The 17,431-nt window shown below is 38.5% G+C and overlaps 1 protein-coding gene across 2 annotated transcripts; it reads right to left on the bottom strand.

Moving 5' to 3' along the window:
* Positions 1-54: 54 nt before the first annotated feature.
* Positions 55-16,924, bottom strand: LOC119719390 (myosin-10-like). Of its 2 annotated transcripts, none has more exons than XM_038188828.1 (32): positions 16,796-16,924; positions 15,630-15,735; positions 14,952-15,142; positions 14,489-14,753; positions 13,909-14,175; positions 13,537-13,739; positions 13,285-13,416; positions 13,059-13,151; positions 12,444-12,533; positions 11,696-12,064; positions 11,199-11,425; positions 10,721-10,880; positions 10,175-10,408; positions 9,592-9,758; positions 9,146-9,306; positions 8,769-9,004; positions 8,338-8,562; positions 7,850-7,954; positions 7,577-7,714; positions 6,826-7,005; positions 6,485-6,631; positions 6,039-6,170; positions 5,524-5,697; positions 5,030-5,128; positions 4,531-4,665; positions 4,240-4,403; positions 3,921-4,008; positions 3,473-3,611; positions 2,778-2,938; positions 2,389-2,591; positions 1,664-1,742; positions 55-1,486 (listed from the first exon to the last, which is right to left on the bottom strand). In XM_038188828.1, the coding sequence occupies exons 2-32, from the start codon at positions 15,718-15,720 to the stop codon at positions 1,427-1,429; spliced, it is 5,115 nt and encodes a 1,704-aa protein (XP_038044756.1). In that variant the 5' UTR covers positions 15,721-15,735; positions 16,796-16,924; the 3' UTR covers positions 55-1,426. The 2 variants fall into 2 exon arrangements, with proteins under 2 accessions (XP_038044756.1, XP_038044757.1); XM_038188829.1 differs by lacking the exon at positions 16,796-16,924 and adding an exon at positions 16,442-16,549.
* Positions 16,925-17,431: the final 507 nt, after the last annotated feature.

Below are 17,431 nucleotides of genomic sequence, written 5' to 3'. Positions count from 1 at the left end.
ACGGAACAAAAATGGTAATTAAGACAAAAATAAACCACATCCACTGACAACTTCTGAGAATGTTTTACATTTTATTGTTACAAATCATGTTGGACGGATAAAATGGTTGAAAAAAAAAATAGATAAGTCAGAATTTCTATAAGAAAACTTTTAATATTAATAAAAACAGAATGAATGTCGAGTTAACTTAACCTATAACAGACATTCAGGGTTAAAGTGGACGGATCAGGATAAAAATGATAAACTATCAAACTTAGGTGTTTTTTTTTAATTAACATGAACAGTTGATCTTTAAAAACAAATGTGAACTACCGCTTTTTATGGCCTGCATGATTTGTGGCAGCGACCAGGATGGCATGTTCTTATACATGCACAAACTCTAGCTTATTGTCACCAAACACATCCCCTAAATATCTCAAAAGAATTCCTGATATTCCTGTAACACAATGACCAACACAAAAGAAGGGTGGGGGTCCCTCTGCCACATATCTTGCCTCATATGCTGCTTACCAACAGAAATAAAAGCAACATCTAGAGGATAAAGATAACAATAAACCGTTCACTTTCATTTGGACCAAAAGAATAACATGTTCAAGATGTAAAATTCATTTAAACTATTCAAAATGGTACCTGCCTACAAAAATGAAAGTTGCACATAATAGTGCACTTTTTACCAAAAACAATATCTCTTTCCTGTTACGGTGTGGAAAATGATGTTATATATTTTTATCCCGACACAATTTCCTACATAAAACTGATAAAAAGTTGTTGATTTTTTGCTCTCACAAATCTTCATTTTTTATAGCACAAAATGTAGAAGAAAAAATATAGAGCACAAAATATAGAAAAAAATCAAAATATATACATAATCATCTCATCACTTTTGTGAAGCACTTTACAGATTTTTAGAAAAATAAGCAAAATGTTCTAAATATAATGAATTTGTATACTATCTACATTCCAAAAATTCAAATTCAAAAAGTGTCAAATACTATGGTGATTCCAAGGAAAATTAAAATATTGCCAATCCAAAAATATAATTCAAAAATTTGGGTTTTTTTTAAGCTTAACGCAATTCTAAAGATCTTAAGAATGGTAATGATGTGCCCTTACTCTTGCTCAGACTACAGGTGCAAATTTAGATCAGTTTAACAGTTTGAATATCAAGCAATTCAACTTTACATTCAAAGTCCTTTTTCCTTAACATGGTTAACAATACACATTCAAATGCATATTAAAACCAGTTCTACAGAATCATTAGTCACAGCTCCGCCCCAAATCCCCCAGCACTCATTAGCGAATAAATTCAATATAACACAATGTAGTACAGGTGCTGACAGGGTATCCCCATGTATACGTTGAATCATTCCTCTGAAGTGTCTGGCTCAATTCACTCCTGTCATCTTCAAGTGGTGACTTACACTGACTACACCTCGGCATCTTCTTCCAGTTCTACCACTTCACCTGTCTTCATCTTAGCAATAATCTGGGAAGATTAAAAAACACAACATGTTTTGTAATATTTAATGAATGGCATTAATAATGATAATAATAATAATTGCAGTACTTATTAAAAAGTGGACAGTGGATAGAGGCCGAAGCAGATGATAAAACATAGTCACAAAGCTTAGGTCTGGAACTGTGTTTCATTCTATGCACTCACCTCCTTGAGTCTGGCTATTTCCTTGTTATCAGCATTCTTAGATGCATCGTTAGTGATCAACTTGACTCTGGATGCATAGCTGTAAAAAAAAAAAAAGTAACGCAAAACTGTTCAGAATTTTTTAGAACTGAAACTCAACAGACCACAAAGTAGAAGAAAACTAAGTTGGCTGATTAAGTTCAACATGGCTCAACACTGTAATTTTGAACAAAGTACATGTTACCTATTCATTTACCTATTTATTATTTTCCATTGGGGCCCTGCAAGAATAAATAATGACTACAAACATGTTTATACAATACATTACAAATACAATACAATTCAATACAATGGGATAAAACATTATTTGATTAAGGCCTAGTTGTTAAGCAAATATCATACATACAATATACATGTATTTTAAAAACTATTATAACTACATGTACAGTTTGAAGGCTTTACTATAAGGTGGATTCAGTGAACGCGAAGAATTTGGACCTATCTTGTAACATCAAGAAATATATTGCTATAATTATATTCGATGATTACGAGAGGGGCGAAAAACCCTTTTGGGAGAAAACACGGGGAAACTCCCATCCGTTTTTACACTTCTTTATGCTGAAATTGTTTTGACTATTGACTTGCATTGAATCTACGATGACAAATAAGTAAGTCTACTACTGCCTATGTTTACGCAACATCCAATCAATGACTAAAACATGAGACAGTGAATAAAATTTACTTACGTCAATGAGATGACAGTCTCCTCGGAATTATAGTCAGCTGGTGAGATGTTAACAAACATAAGAGTCTTGGCATTGCCTCCCAAGGAGTCCTGCATCAGCATGGTGAGTTTATTGTTACGGTAAGGGATGAAAGATTGCTCACTGGATAAAGCTGAGATGACATCACCTAACGCACTCAAGGATTTGTTGATGGAGTTGGCTTCCTGTGATAAGGGAGACAAACAGATCCAAGAGGTGCATCAATTCACATGATTAGATGTTGGGATCAATGCATATCATTTGATTGACATGGTAACAACAATCTTAAGTGCAAAGGACATCTAAACAGGTGAAATTCAAAGTAGCAACTTTTCCGTTTAGAGTTAAAATGTTGCCTTTGAGAAACATACCTTGAGTTGTTGAGCAGAGGCATCCGTTTTGGCAGCACGTTCACTACCAGCCAAATCTACCAGACTCAGTTTTCCCTTAGTAACCGTTCCCGTGGTGATGTTAGTACTCTCAATGACAACGCCAATGACCAGATGAGACCGAGAACTCTCCGCATTCATCTCTGTCAAGAAAAAAATGAGCACAAATTTTGATGAACAAATCATTCCTAATTCCATTTCCTATTTTTCCCCCAGTAAAACACAACAAAGCACTCAATGTTTTCATGAACAAACTAGGCGTTGCTTGGGTAGCAGGGAGAGACTGGGAGTTTAAAGGTAGGGGAGTTCATTTTGTCAGTTGTGCATTTTTTGTTTGAAGCAACAAAAATGCTCAGAATCTAAAGACGGGTGTTGAACAACTAACCTGATAACTTTTAGCTCAGTGAATGCTGTATATTCTAAGAAAGTAGCATCTCGGTTTCAATTCAAAGGTTGCCAAGTCATGGTCTGAATTGCGCCCGAAATCAGTATCCAGGTCGTGTTCTCATTCAGGGCGTTCATTGCCATTACTATCTTTAAGCCAAGTAAGCTCTTCAACAATAATTTTGTCAGTTACTTTTTGGATAGCTGCAAATGATCTACTCTACAACTGAGGTCGTTTTGGGAACTTTTAATATTCTGTGCTGAGCTGCATCAACATCAGTATATGAACTTACTGGTTGATGCAACATGTCTACTAGCTGATCCTTGTTCAAACAGTCCATACAATTCCTTGGAATTTGATGCTTCTTGCACCACAGCACCGTGCACAAACACCAACCCCTTCTTGTCTTTCTTAATGTCCAGTTTGACACTCTGACAAAAACAAAATGAAAATAATTTATACTAAAAAATAACGAAATATACTGCAACTTAGAAACAGGTAAACGATTTTGTTAAAAGATGAACAACAAAAATTGACTTTAGCAGGATTTGAACCTGTCATCTCTATAACACTTATATGGGCGCTCTATAACTGAGAACAGCTCATATAGATCAGTTGGTAAATGTTGAAGTGCAAAGATTTTATTTGAAGGTTTTAAGCAGGAATGGCCACAGAAAAGGGGCAATATGACTATTGTTCCGACGCCATCTTGTGGGAATGGGAAGTCTTTGCCAACTTACCTCACCATGTGTCTTGGAATACAAGTCAATGAGTTTGTCATTGTACAATTCCAACATGTAGGTCTCAACACGGAAGGTAAATTTGGCTCTGGAAAAACAGAGAGAATGATAAACATATTTAGACAAAAATACAAAGAGTGTTGTATGACGACACTTTCTATGCACAAGGGATCGGAAAAAGTCACAGAATCTCGATGGTTGAGCAATACCTTATTGATTTTAATTATGTCACCTTATTCATATGCGGGAAAAACAACTACTTAGACAAAAACTTTATTCCTCATTCTGTGAAATTTGTGAAGACTAAAATCTTACTCACTTATTCTCCTCGATGACCTCAAAGATCTTTTCAAACGCTCTTGGTGCAATGCCAGGGAAATTGCCTTCCCTATCACCAATCATCGTAAACGTCTTACCGGAACCAGTCTGACCATAGGCAAAAATACAGACATTGTAGCCGTCCACAGCAGACTGAATCAGGTTCTAGTAATGGAAACAAAATGGCAAATGTGTTATTGACGCCAGGAGAAACAATAATTTTACCTCCAATGAGAGTCAACAAATTATCTAAATTATAGGATGCATCGGAAATAAATGTATGGAAACTTACATTGGTATCTTCAAAGACATCTGCTTGTGTGCTCTCAGGCATGAAGATATGATCAAACTGGAATTCCTTCAAACCTCGAGTACTCTGAATCTCTACAGAGTACTCATCGGGTGCCTTGACAACTGAGAAGTTACCCTGGTAACAAGAGGGATAACAAATAATAAACTACTTGATTGCAAAAGTCTTACTTACATTTGATGTAACACTGATTGGAATGACCTTCATTTGACCCATTAGTCCATCTACCAAACAAAGCATACTTGCCTTTTACTCCCTGAACCAATGCAAACGCTCAAGCACTCTATGGTTTTATGAATTGGTCAGGGACAAAATCAAATGTAATACAATGTAGTACAAGTGCTAATGAGTTAATAGAGGATGGCCTGACATATCACTCGGGGCAGATTCAAAGAACGGCAACATATGAGATGGCCTTAAAAGAAAATGTAACAGTCAGCCCAAAAAAACTTGGCATTACAGTTCAGTCCAATGCACATACTCTGCCTTTCTCTGTAGAACTGAGTGGTCTGGTCCGACAGTAGACGCGAATCTTGCCTTTCATATCTTCAACCATGTTGTAATATTTCTTCCTCAGCACCTGTAGATGAAATGATTTACACCTGCCTGTCAATTTTAAGTCATTTATTCCATGCCACAATGCCGCTGCTTTACCTCGAGAATAAAACTTTTTTTTTATTTTTGAGTGCTCCTTGTGGCAAAAAATTTGATATAAGCGTTGAGTTCTATACGTGAAAAACATGTCCAAATTGCCCATTTTGTGCATTTCAACATCATTTTGATGTAAAAAAACACAATTATAGATGACCCCTTTTGTAGTTCTTCTTTCACATCGGTGTAATAAAAATACACGGCTCTACATCCGAACTGAACAATTAAGTTCGGTTCGGTTCGGAATGGTATGTTCGGCAAATTTTAGTTTGGTTTGGAGGTTCGGATCATCAGGAACCTTACTCTACGATTAGTTTGACTAACCCTTTCACTGTTGTAGTTCTCAGTCAGTGTCTTCATCTCACTCTGTAGTTTCTTCAACTCTGCGGTCTGCTCAGTGACTTTCTCTTTCAGTTCTAAGGCTTCAGCTGCTGCCACGCCCAACAAATCAATCTGATTGGTTAGTTTCTTGATCTCATCCTTGGCCCCGTCTAGTTCCTACAACAGAAGAAACAAGATTGCATGGTCTATGCGACAATGGTAGGGGGCGCTACACAGTCTGCTCAAAATGGCTCACGTGTGCCATCTTGTTTTTCCCTCAAATCTCTCTATCAATAATGCCATAGTTTGAAAAGGTCTTGGGCCAATTCATCTTCTAGTGTAAGATTTCTGCTACAAGATACAAGAGAATTATCAAAGAACAAACCCTACAAATTCTCAAGCAGTTTAAGTAATGTCTTCAAGAAATGTACACCACACCTCAATTAAGGATTGTTGCCAAATCAAGATATGAGACAAACCAATCAGAAATCAGAAATCAGAAATCAATCCATGTCTACCTTAGAGGTTGTCTTGAGCTCGGCATCCAGCTCCGTAGCATTCTTCTTCTCTCGTTCAAATTTCTTCTGCTCCATCTCTAGTTTCTTCTCAAGATCCTTGAGTTGTTTCTCCATCTTCTTTCCAGCTTGTTTCTGTGATGAGGCAAAAATGGGTATGCATTCAGGTTATCAATATTGACTGATGATCAAATACATCCAGACGAAGGATAAACACAGAACTACAGATAAGTGACAGCTTGTAAACATAGTTGCAACCAGTGTTTTTCTTCATAAATCATTAATGTTTCCATTAAATATTATTTATTGAAAACAATTTAAAATCAACAAAAATCCCAGGGTAATCAAAAACATATTGTTTTAGTATTATTTAGGAATTCAATTTTGATTGTTGTCCCCACAGTGGGCTATGTGAATCCATCAAGAGAAATAAGATGAGATTGACTTACATCAGCTGTCCCTCCAGATTTTGCCTCCTTCACATCCTTCTCCAACTGGCGTATCTTATCCTGATTCTCCTGAATCGTCTTTTTCAATGTTGCAGCTTGTTCTGTCAATAACTTGATCTTCTTCTCTGACTTGGCATCTGTTGCTCCCTAAACCCGACAGACCAAAACATTTAGATCATCACTTGATAAGAAACATATGACATTGCAATGAACGCACAGACTTTGAAAAACTTTTCAGACCCTTCAACTTATCTTTCAATGTCCATCAGCCCTGCCTTTCCCCATGTACCCATAAACCTTGGGCCCCTGCAGCCCTGATAGCTGGCGCCTCAATTCTTTACCTTTGCACCCCCTGCTGTCCTGCCTGTACCTCCAGCTACTAGTATCTCCTTGTTCTTCTTCTCCAGTGCTTGTATTTGTTTCTTATTCTCTGCTTCTCTCTGTAAGTATTTCTTCTCGGTAGAAGACACCATATCCTTAGCTTGCTTGTCTTTTTCTGCCATTTTTTTCTTCAAGTTATCCTAAAGAGAAAGCAAGTCTCAGGATCATCAATATGCTAAGGGAAGCGAGCTGCAATTGATTCACTCAAGAAAAAGTGCATAAATTAATCTAGCGCTGAAACTGATCCTCCAGGTTCGGTTCGGTTCAGTTCGGTTCCAGTTTGAATTTTGTTCTTCAGAACATCGGTAAATTTAATTATCTGTGGTCTTTAATTTTGCCCTTTCATTGCAAGCATTAGCATTCCTAGTGCTATCAACAAATACTTGCAGAACTCTGAACAGACCATTTCCGTTCGGTTTGGTTCGGTTCATTTCAGAAATCCATGTTCTGCTATTTTAGTTCTGTTCGGCGATTCAGCTGCAGCACTACGTTAAACTCACACGAGAAACAGCATCTTGCAAAATACGAGACCTCCTAATGTTCACAATAGTATTGGCAGGATCATAATAAAAACGCAAAATGAACTCAATTTATACAGGACACTGCATCAATCACGAAGATAAGGGAACGTGTTCACAACACAGGCTGCGCCTTTGATAACTTCATACTTATCATTAATGTGACTACAAGGTACTGACCATCATGACTTACCTGATGAGCTCGATTAGCCTCTCTTTCTTTAGCTAGTGATTCATTCGTGGTTTTCAGCTCAATCTTGAGTTTATCCAGATCAGCTGTGCCTCCGATGTTTGCCTTCTGTGCATCTTCTTTTTCCTTCTCAGCTTTTTTCTGATGGTCAAAAACAACCACGAGAACAATTTTTTTGAGATTCAGCCAATTCTTTTTCCAAACCAGGTGACTACCAGTCAATCAATGTGTATCTCAAGACATTTTTGCACTCTGTCATTACACTGGTGTCCTTACCACTAGCCCCTGTAGTAATGTGATCTCCTTAGCTGTATCAACTGGTAGGTTCTGCAATTTCTCCGCTTCCAACACATCTAGGCGTTGTTTTGTTTCTTCAAGTGACTGCATGGGCAACAAAACAATGTTTCGTTACAATTTTAAAAGTTTGATTATTCTCAAACAAATGATTTTTCAATTCATATATTAAAAAAATGATAACATGGAAGGATTGTTAGAACACCCTTTCCATAGTTGCTGTATTCAGTTACCAAGAGGTTCCTTTGGGGAAAATGGAGATGTGCCATTTCAAAGAATGTTGCCCGACAAAAAAGAGTGGTCTTTAAAAATCATGCACAATCACAAGTGTTCTCATTTGGGAACAACAGATGTTCCAGGTTTTTCCTAATTATTTTCAACGAGATTCTCCTTTGTTTAAACTAACTACAACAAAAGTGCAGCTCAAGTGAATCTCCAAGATGGCAAGAAACAAGTATTTCATCCCAAACCTTTTCTTTGAGTTTCATCTCAGCGGCTATAGCAACAGTTGCCGTGGTAATCTTCCCATCCATCTCTTCCTCCAGACTTCTCTTCTCTCCTCTCAGACTCTCACATTCCACCTTGATCATCTCCAGTTCCTCCTTAGTGTCGTCATGAGCAGATTTCTCATCTTGGAGTTTGCGCTCTACACTGTCTACTTGCTTCTGAAGAGCAGCCAGTTGCGCTCCAAAACCCTGCAAGTACAGACGGATCATTCAATCAAAATATTTTTATAAACAAAAATCTAAAACAGAGTTGCCTCCAACTGCATTTCGTACTTTCATACTGCTGCCTCATTTTGAACATGACTCAATATTAAATATCTTAAAATATGAATTATTTTTGAAACAAAATAGCAGCCCTCCCCCCCCCCCCCCAAAAAAATGGGAATGAACTGTACCTCCACATCATCATCATCAAAGTCCAGATTTGCTAATGCAGCAGCTGTTGCAGCTGCTGCTGCCCCTCCCCCTGATTCCATCTCAGCTAGTCTCTCTTCCAGCTGTTCTTTTGTTTGCTCCAATTCTCTTATAGTCTCTTCTTGCTCAGAATTTCTCTCTGTAAGCTGTTCATTTTCCTCCTCCAGTTCTTGGATGCGATCCTCAAGGTCTTGAATTTGTTGGGAGCTTGCTGGACCTAAGGATAAGAATAAACATACAATGTTTGATTTGTTTTGTACTGTGGATCAATTGAAGCATTCAACGGGTGACACAATCTTCCAAGTCTTCCTTTCTCTTCTTTCTGTCTTTTTGTTTCAATGTTTACAGCCATACTCACCTGTTGATTGTACTGACACCTGTGCTTCTTTCATTGGTTGAAGGTCTGCAGGTATCTGCCCTGTCACCAGTATGGACAAAGCAGTGATCTCTGTCTCATTGGAGAGACAGTTAGTGTTGCACTCTTCCAAAGATGCATACAGCGCCTTGGCCTCTTCATTACTGAAAAAGAAAAAAGAAGTGGATTTTGATCTCATGATATTTTCACAAATTTAAAACAAAAACTTAACAAGCTTCATTTAAACTACTTCATTTTAAACTGGTTATAGATGTGATGTGCAGAATCCATTGTTTAAATAGCAAATGCATACATTTGTGTAAACACAACAACTCTTTTTCCTGTTTGCAAAGCAATACTACTTCATGCTCCTCTGAATTTGTGCACTTCACATCTAGAAGGCATTAATTCCGGGGCACCTGAGTTCAAATATCTGGCCTACCACTCACCTGTCTGTCTCCTCAGGAGAGCTGCCATGTTCCTGATTGTAGTTTTCTACCCATAATTCCAAGTCCTGTTTAGCCTTGTCCCTCTTTGCCACCAAGTCTTCCTTCTCAGCTTTTGCATTCTCCAGTTTTGCAGCACTGTCATCAGCAGATGAACCCTGAATTGCAGACTAAGAAGAAAAAAATAGACAAAATAATAAACACTGCATGCACTCTGTGCATAATCAGCAGATGGCATTTTGAATCACTTGTGAGAGCTATATGTGAGGGGACACGACACACTGCGTGTGCGCACTGGTTTGTGTGCATGGTTTGCGTGCATGTGCACAAACCTGCAACGTCCTTGCATGAGCACCAGACCTACAGCAGCATTGTGTTGAAGTTCCTCCCACCTCTTTGTAACCAAATGAAGGGAAGACTTGTACACTGAGTTCACAGCATCGGCCTTCAAGGTATACTCGTTGTAGTGCCCAAGACAGATACAATTGCTAAAATGCTCACAATGTGAAGTGTCTGGGTCAACTACATCAGCCTGAACTGCCCTCTATTGACAAACAGAGTCATGTGACCTTTATATGAAGCTTACCTGAGCAACGACTGCTCCAAGAATCATCTTGAGATGTTTATCATCTTCCCCTGATCCTCTATCTGTATGTTTCTCCTTCTTGCCTACTTTCTTCTTCTCCTTCTCCAATGTCTTCATCTTCTTGTCTTTATCTCTCAGACTGATCTCCATTTCCTTCAGGCGAGTCTCCAGTCCGTTTACTTGTTCCTGAGAAGCTGTGAGTGCAGCTACAGTTGACGGATCAGGAATCACAATCTGTGAATTAGAAATAAAAACGAATTTATTCTGAAGTTGCAAATAGAAAAAATTTACATTCTGTAATCTTCGGTCCAGTCTGCTGTCAGATGAAGTAGGATGCCAACATAACAGACAGCTCTTTACTAATCATTCAGCTGTAACAAACATCTCCTTTGGCTCCAAACTTTGTGAACCATGTAAATGAGCACCGGCAGGCGAATTCACATTAACGAACAACCAGTATATCATAAAAAAAATTGTTTGTGGGTAATGTCTGATAAAGTGACCTTTAACATAAAATTAGTTCTTGAAGAGCAAGACGTTGCGTACCTCTACAGTTTTGACGACAGGTTCAGGTATGCTTGCAGGTTGCGTGTCAGGTGTCTTGCCCTCTTTGAGAGCAATTAATGTTGCCATCTTGGAATCCAACTCATTCTTCTTAGTCTCTGCCTCTGAGAGCTGAGTCTCTAACTCACGTACAGTCTCTGATCTGTGGATGTACAGTATTTAATATCACTGGATAGAGTAAGTTCTAATCCTGTCTGTTTTTTCCCCATCAATCACCAAAAAAATTAAATTATTTCACACCAACCACCTCCCTGTTATCCTCTATAGGGCTTATTTTAATTTGTTTCTTGAATTTTTTTACTACCTGATCTCCAACAGTCATGTAGACTATAATAACCAATTCTTTCTAACCTGCTACCTCTTTTTCTCTGTCCGTTCTCATCTTGTCCGTTTCTTCAAATCTCCCTTCCATTATCCAATCACCCAAGATCCTCATAACTCCTTTCCTCTAACCACTTACCTATCGTCCTCTGTGGGTTCCCTTCCCATCTGTTCCTTGAAGTCCACCTCCCATTGTCTGATTTCCTCCTTCAGTTGTTGGCTTTCTTCATCCATGATTTCCTGATCTTTCTGAGTTGCTTCTACTTGTCCTGAGATCACTCCATCGTTATCTTCCTTGGCCAGAGATGCTAGCGTTGCATACTGAGCCTGGATGAAATCGTACTTTGTTTGCAAAACCAAAAGATCCTGTGGTTTCCATTGAAAAGAAGAAAAGTACTGGTCAACCAATCCAATATCTACCCATACACAAACAAATCATGTTTAAAGCTTAAGTGCAATATACTTCAAAGTGCCAAATCTCACCTTACACATTTGTGACAAGGCAACATGTTTGCTAACTTTTAAGTCTTTCAAACTCAGCAAAGCAAAACAAGGCAAACTTGGTCTCGTTATTTCTTATTTCCAAAAGGTCCGGAGTGTTAGCTTTTTGTCTGAGTCAAGTTAGACCAAGGTTACCTTCTGAGATTGTATCAACTGTTTCTCCATCTGTGCTCTCCGATCGTCCAATCTCTTTCTTTCAGCCTCAGATATCCCACTGCTGACTACAGCTGCAGTTGCTGCCACACCCAGGCTTCCTCTCACGGATCCAGTTGCTGATCCCCTCCTTCCTTCCGATCGAAGACTAGTCTGAGATGTCCGTCTTGCTGATGATGCTCGCTGTGTTTCTCCATTGATTGTGACCTCTTTGATGTTTGAATCAGTGAAGATGGAACCAGCAGCAGCACTTGCTCTTGCCTCTTCTAGATCAAGTCGTAGTTTCTCAACTTCTTCTTGGTGTAATTTCTTCTCGGCCTCTAGTTCTGACTGCAAATTGTCTTCCAGGAGCTAAGTGTGGAATTAAGATTCATTCTAGATTATGGCCTTGAATGTAGGTATTTTTGAGTACATACGAAGTAATAGATTAGGAAAAAAGTGCTTGGTTTCAGTCATTCTTCCATTGTAGCAGCAAGATTGTGTTGATTACCAACGAAGTAAATCATCATCACAACATTCTTGTTTAAATTGGAAATGCAGAAAAAAAAAAAAATAAGATATGTTAAAATGAATACATGGATCTAGTTGACTTCAATACTTCCTCCAATTAAATGGCCAGCATTTCTTTTGGAAAGTGGCCATTGAATAAAAAAAAGGGCTAACTAGATAGGCCTTAGTCATATTTGCTGAGTTTAAGTTCATTCATTTGGAGTTTTCATAGTAATCTTACCTTCTTTTCTTCCTCTAATCCTTTTTGTCTGGATGAAAACGATGACTGGTTTTGATCCAACTTTTGTGTGAGTTCTTGAGTCAGTTCTTCCTGTTATATGAAATGTAAAGTGATGTTAAATTTTACAGCAAAACTTTTCACCAAGTTGAGCACAAATCTAATAAGATATTTCAAACAATTCTAACATCGTCTTGTGACATGGGGTTAACTTGTAACCCCAACCTTACCATATCCTCCAAAATCATCTTTGCAAAATGGAAGATTTTGTAGGATTGAGGCTATATGGCAAAAATGTGTAGCTAAATTTGGAGGATGCACTGTGTCAAGGTCTTGGGCCAGATCTTGTGTTGTTAATGCTCAGTCATGCTGAATTTAGGCCTAGATTAAACTTGAAATCATCCGCACTGCTCGAGGATGTCACTGGCTCTGCCTCAAGATATTGCCTCTAAGACCACATTCAAAGAAGTAATGGATGATTTTGGAGGATTGAGGCCGTATGCAATTTTTACATGGAGGGAGTTGGAGGATTTTGCAGGATCGAGGTTGCATCCTAGCAAAAATGTTTAGGGAGTTAGGGTTAATGTAACAATTGGTGCTACAATGTAGCAGACATACCTTTTCCTTCTCCAATCTGTCAATTTCAATCTTGTTGATGATGAGTAGTTTCTTCTTCTCTTTCATCAGAGCTTTATTTCTATGATTTAAACTCTGAAACAACAAACATCCAAGTTTTAATTTATCGCTCTAATTTTAGTCAAAAGAAACTTGATGCTGGATTTACAGTTCACCAAATCACTCATGGTATAACTCAGCCACTATAAATAAAGTTATAAGTTATTACCTTCAATGTCTCCTCCCAGTACGTCTTATGACTGCCAAAATCTTCTCGATGAATCTCAATCACTTGACGGAACGTTTTCACTTTGTCTTTGTACTGGACACGAAGACCTCCCACAAACATATTGAACTGGGTCTGGATAAAACAAAAAGAAATTAATAAAGTTGTTAACCTGTGATACAGAAGCACATGTACAGAAATGGTATTGTGATTAACCACGGATATGGAAGAACAGAAAACACGTTAATTGCTTACTTGGGTCTCATCTTCAATGGTCTTGTAAGTGTCTTCTATTTGACCAACGATACGGAGATGATTCATCTTCATCTTCTTCATATCATCCATGACCTTAGTCAAACAGTCTCTTGCGTAGACATAGGGAACATAAGCCTGCTGCTCATGCTCCAACTGTGGAGGCTTCAAGAGAGGACTGGTTCCTGACACAAGACTACGATTGTCTACATAGAAAGAGACAACAGTGGACATGTCAAAAAGAATTAGAAATGCTATCCCAATCATTTTTCACTTAATAAAATTCTTTGATTCGGTATTGTAAAACTACATTTATTTCATTAGTCTATTCAATAATTATATTAAGAAACATCAAGACAATACTACTTTACTCACCTCCATTGTTCTTGTGCTCTGTAGCCCTGGTCTTGCTCCCTGACTCCCCAGTCTCATTCAACCCATCAACTCGCTGGTTATCATCAGCTTCTCTCACACTGATGACAGACTGAGCACGAGATGCACTAGCAGAATGAGTCCCCACCCCTGGGGATCGATTGCGTGTCTGTGGGGATTTAGCTCGGGTCATTCCGCTTGACTTGGGTCGTGCTGGTGGTGCATCCATGGGTATCTGACTGATGTCATGCATGCTGGACATACTCCAGGCTAAAAATAAACAATTAATCATTGAAATTGTAAGCCAAGTTATGGATAGTCTTCTAAAACTTACTTTGCATGCCCTGGGGTCTCTTGACTTGTAAGTTTTCATTATCAAGAAATTTGTCAAACGTTTTTATTTCTTGGCAATACTCTCAAGAATCTACTACAATTAATTAATGCTAAATCAGCCACAAACCATTCAATTTCTCTGGCAACCCCTTGCTTGTGTTCAGCATATGCTCTGCAGCTCCATATCACTTATCGGTGCCCCATGACTTAGGATACGGAGCAGGGTTGTCCTAGAAATGTTATGACTTACCTTCACTTGGCCCTTTCTTCTTAGGTTCTGGATGTGTCTCATCACTGACTGACATTGATACATCTGCATCATCATTGACAGGTGTCACAACGTTTCGTTCCTTGCGTCGTCTCCTTTTCTTTCTTCCCTCCTCTTGTATGGATCCAGCATAGCTGTCTTCATCAAAGGGACTGGTAGACCGCGCATAGGAACCAGCTTCGCTTGCTGGTTTACCTAGGAGCTCAGTATCTCCAGAATTCACAATGTCTTCCTTGAAGTCCAACTCCTGAGTAATAATAGAGATCATGCCCCATTACTATTTGGCCTCAAACAAACGTAACGCAATCAATTCTTGGTAAAAGAAATTATTTGATTAGATACAATGAACAGCTGAAAATAGACAAAATATAACATGTACTAGTTGTACAAAAAAAACAGCATTGAAGATAATTGCTACTACAACTTCCTGGCAATAATGTCTGACCTCATCAGTGAAGTCCATCCGATCACCATCCTCGGCTTGTCTGACTGACACCATACTACCCCCATGACCTTTCAGGTCATAGGTTACATGTTCCTGAGGCAGCTTCTCAACTTCTGTCACTTGATATGCAATATTCTCAACTCCCAATTTTTCCTTGGCTGTTGGATTATCATCAAAGTCCTCAACCCAAGCTGCAAAAGAATATCATAAATATAAGTAAAATAGAATAAATAAAACAAGATAATGCGAAATACAAAAATATGTTTAGCGTCCTGCCTTTATGAAAAAAAGGAAGTGGGAGGCCCTCCAAAATGGCAACAGATGAAGAGGTCACAATGATGTCACTGTTGAAAATTTATCATTTTTCGGTTGAAAAAAAAAAGGATGCGGCCTCCAAAAAGGAAGCAGGCAGGGATTCTAATTTTTTTTTCTTATTTCGACTAAATAATGGACATTAGCTCAACAGAAACTGCATCAAATAATGCATATTACAAATAATGAAATTCTCATCTTATAAACTTGTTGCTATCATGTAAGATTCAAAACATAACGTTTCTTTGACAAGTTAGTTGGACGAGTGTAAAACATCTTCACTACATGTACTTCTGAACCGTTTTTGGTATATTGTCAAAATTACTTTAGTTAAAAAATGTAAATTGGAATTTAATAGATACTCACAGTTATGAGACAAGGAGGAGGTTGGTCTATCTGGTTCATCTGTAGGGATAACCTTTGTCCTCTTGTGTTTTGCTTTCTGCATAGTAGCCATCCTGATTCATGTACACTACACAGTGAAAGACCATTCATTAAAGATATAGCATGAGTCAAGATATCACAAACTGATTTTGTTTTATTAGTTTTACTACTGGCCACTGAATGTGTAGGCCCTACTATTTGACACCATTAAAACTACACATGAAAAGGAATATGTATGTGAAATTCTCTATTACCAGGGCTACATTAATGTTTCATAAATTATGCGCCTATCAAATGCTTCAATATTTTCTCTGCTGTGCTAAATTGAACTTTGTAGGACATCGCTTTCTGATGGCTGACTGCAGGGAAAAATAAGTTGATGTCCACGACCAACTTGATGTATGAAATTATTCCCTCAAACAAGTTTGTTGGAAAATACTTTGGAAATGCACTCGACTCACTAGCACTACACAACAATACACCTGTCACTGTCAGTCATGATTGTCAGTGTCAATATCATGTAGGAAGGATGTAGTTTTTTTCCCCCACTGACAAGTGACATTTCATTGAATTTGATTTTGAAAAAAAGTTGTTATATTAGGATGCAACATTCTTTCCTCTGTACAGTGCCGTTATGCACACCACTCCCTGTATACTCTGCTTTAACACCATGCCGTCCATATACGGACGCACGCCACTTGACGTGTACAAACCCAGTATAAGACTGGTCTGAAAATTTTAAGTGTTTTCCAACTAAATTCTTTAATATTTTCCCTGCTAAATTTCACTTTTACTTAGGACATGTTATCCCTCTCTGGATGGTTGATGATGAGTCATTGCAGGAAAAACTAGTTAGACTAGTGGCGTACGTATAATTTTATATGGAATTCTTTGCCAAGACGATTAACTTTGATCTGCTTCCCATGGGCCAATTAAGTCATGCAAGTGCAGCAAGCGCAGCTGCAGCGGCCCCCTGGCTGGGGAAATTCTTGGCTGTCGCCCGCTGCCCCGCGCCGCCCCCGTGCGCAGTGGCCAAGCGCCATGGGTACAATCACGTAGCAATTAGCCAGACAGCGGACGCAGACGGAACCGCGGACCGAATTATGGTCAAACACCAACTTGCCATGAAATTAAATCTTTCAACCTACCTTAATCACTTTTAAAAGGAAGCCTTAGGAAGATCATAGTGTGCAATATATTGGAGTTAAATTCCGTTTACGTTACGTTCAATTGTCGTAATCGTCGGAAAATGGCCGCCATACTTGCTTAAGTTGCCTGGCGAATGTACACTTGTTTACTAGCTGACGTCAATCTTTATTTGTTATGTAAATTCTTTATGTAAACATGCAATTTCAGCCGCGCATACATTTGTGAAAAGTTCTTCTCTTTTTTTAATTTTCCATTGTATGATTGTGAAAAAAACATGTGAGCAACGAAGGAATAAGCTTAATTTAATTGGTTTTTAGCATGGAGGTAGGAAATAGGAATCCACACCTGTTGCTTTTAATTCTCATGCATCGACCATGGCATGATTAACCATGAAATTCTATACCTCCATGGATTAACATGTAAAGCTCCCAGCTCCCTAAACTTGTCGCTATAAACGAGTATAATTTAAACTTTTTTTATTCCGAATAATTTTGTTAAATCTTTTTGTAGGAATAGTTGTTAACGAAAGTTGCCGGTGGTTTATTATTATATTGGGGGCCGGGGGGGGGGGGGGGGGCGGGATACGGTCTCCGCGCTAAAAATAACTTTGACGCACAGCGCATGCGTGACATGCA

The sequence above is a fragment of the Patiria miniata genome, unplaced genomic scaffold, assembly GCF_015706575.1.
Source record: "Patiria miniata isolate m_02_andy unplaced genomic scaffold, ASM1570657v1 HiC_scaffold_8, whole genome shotgun sequence".
NCBI lineage: Eukaryota > Metazoa > Echinodermata > Asteroidea > Valvatida > Asterinidae > Patiria > Patiria miniata.
This window is presented reverse-complemented; position numbering and strand designations above follow the sequence as displayed.

Excerpts from the sequence above, each read along its gene's own strand:
- LOC119719390 (XM_038188828.1), bottom strand. The coding sequence starts at position 15,720 with ATGGCTACTATGCAGAAAGCAAAACACAAGAGGACAAAGGTTATCCCT. Across the intron at positions 10,409-10,720 it reads CTGTCGTCAAAACTGTAGAG|ATTGTGATTCCTGATCCGTC; the intron begins GTACGCAACGTC and ends TCTAATTCACAG. Across the intron at positions 7,715-7,849 it reads CATTACTACAGGGGCTAGTG|AAAAAAGCTGAGAAGGAAAA; the intron begins GTAAGGACACCA and ends TTTGACCATCAG.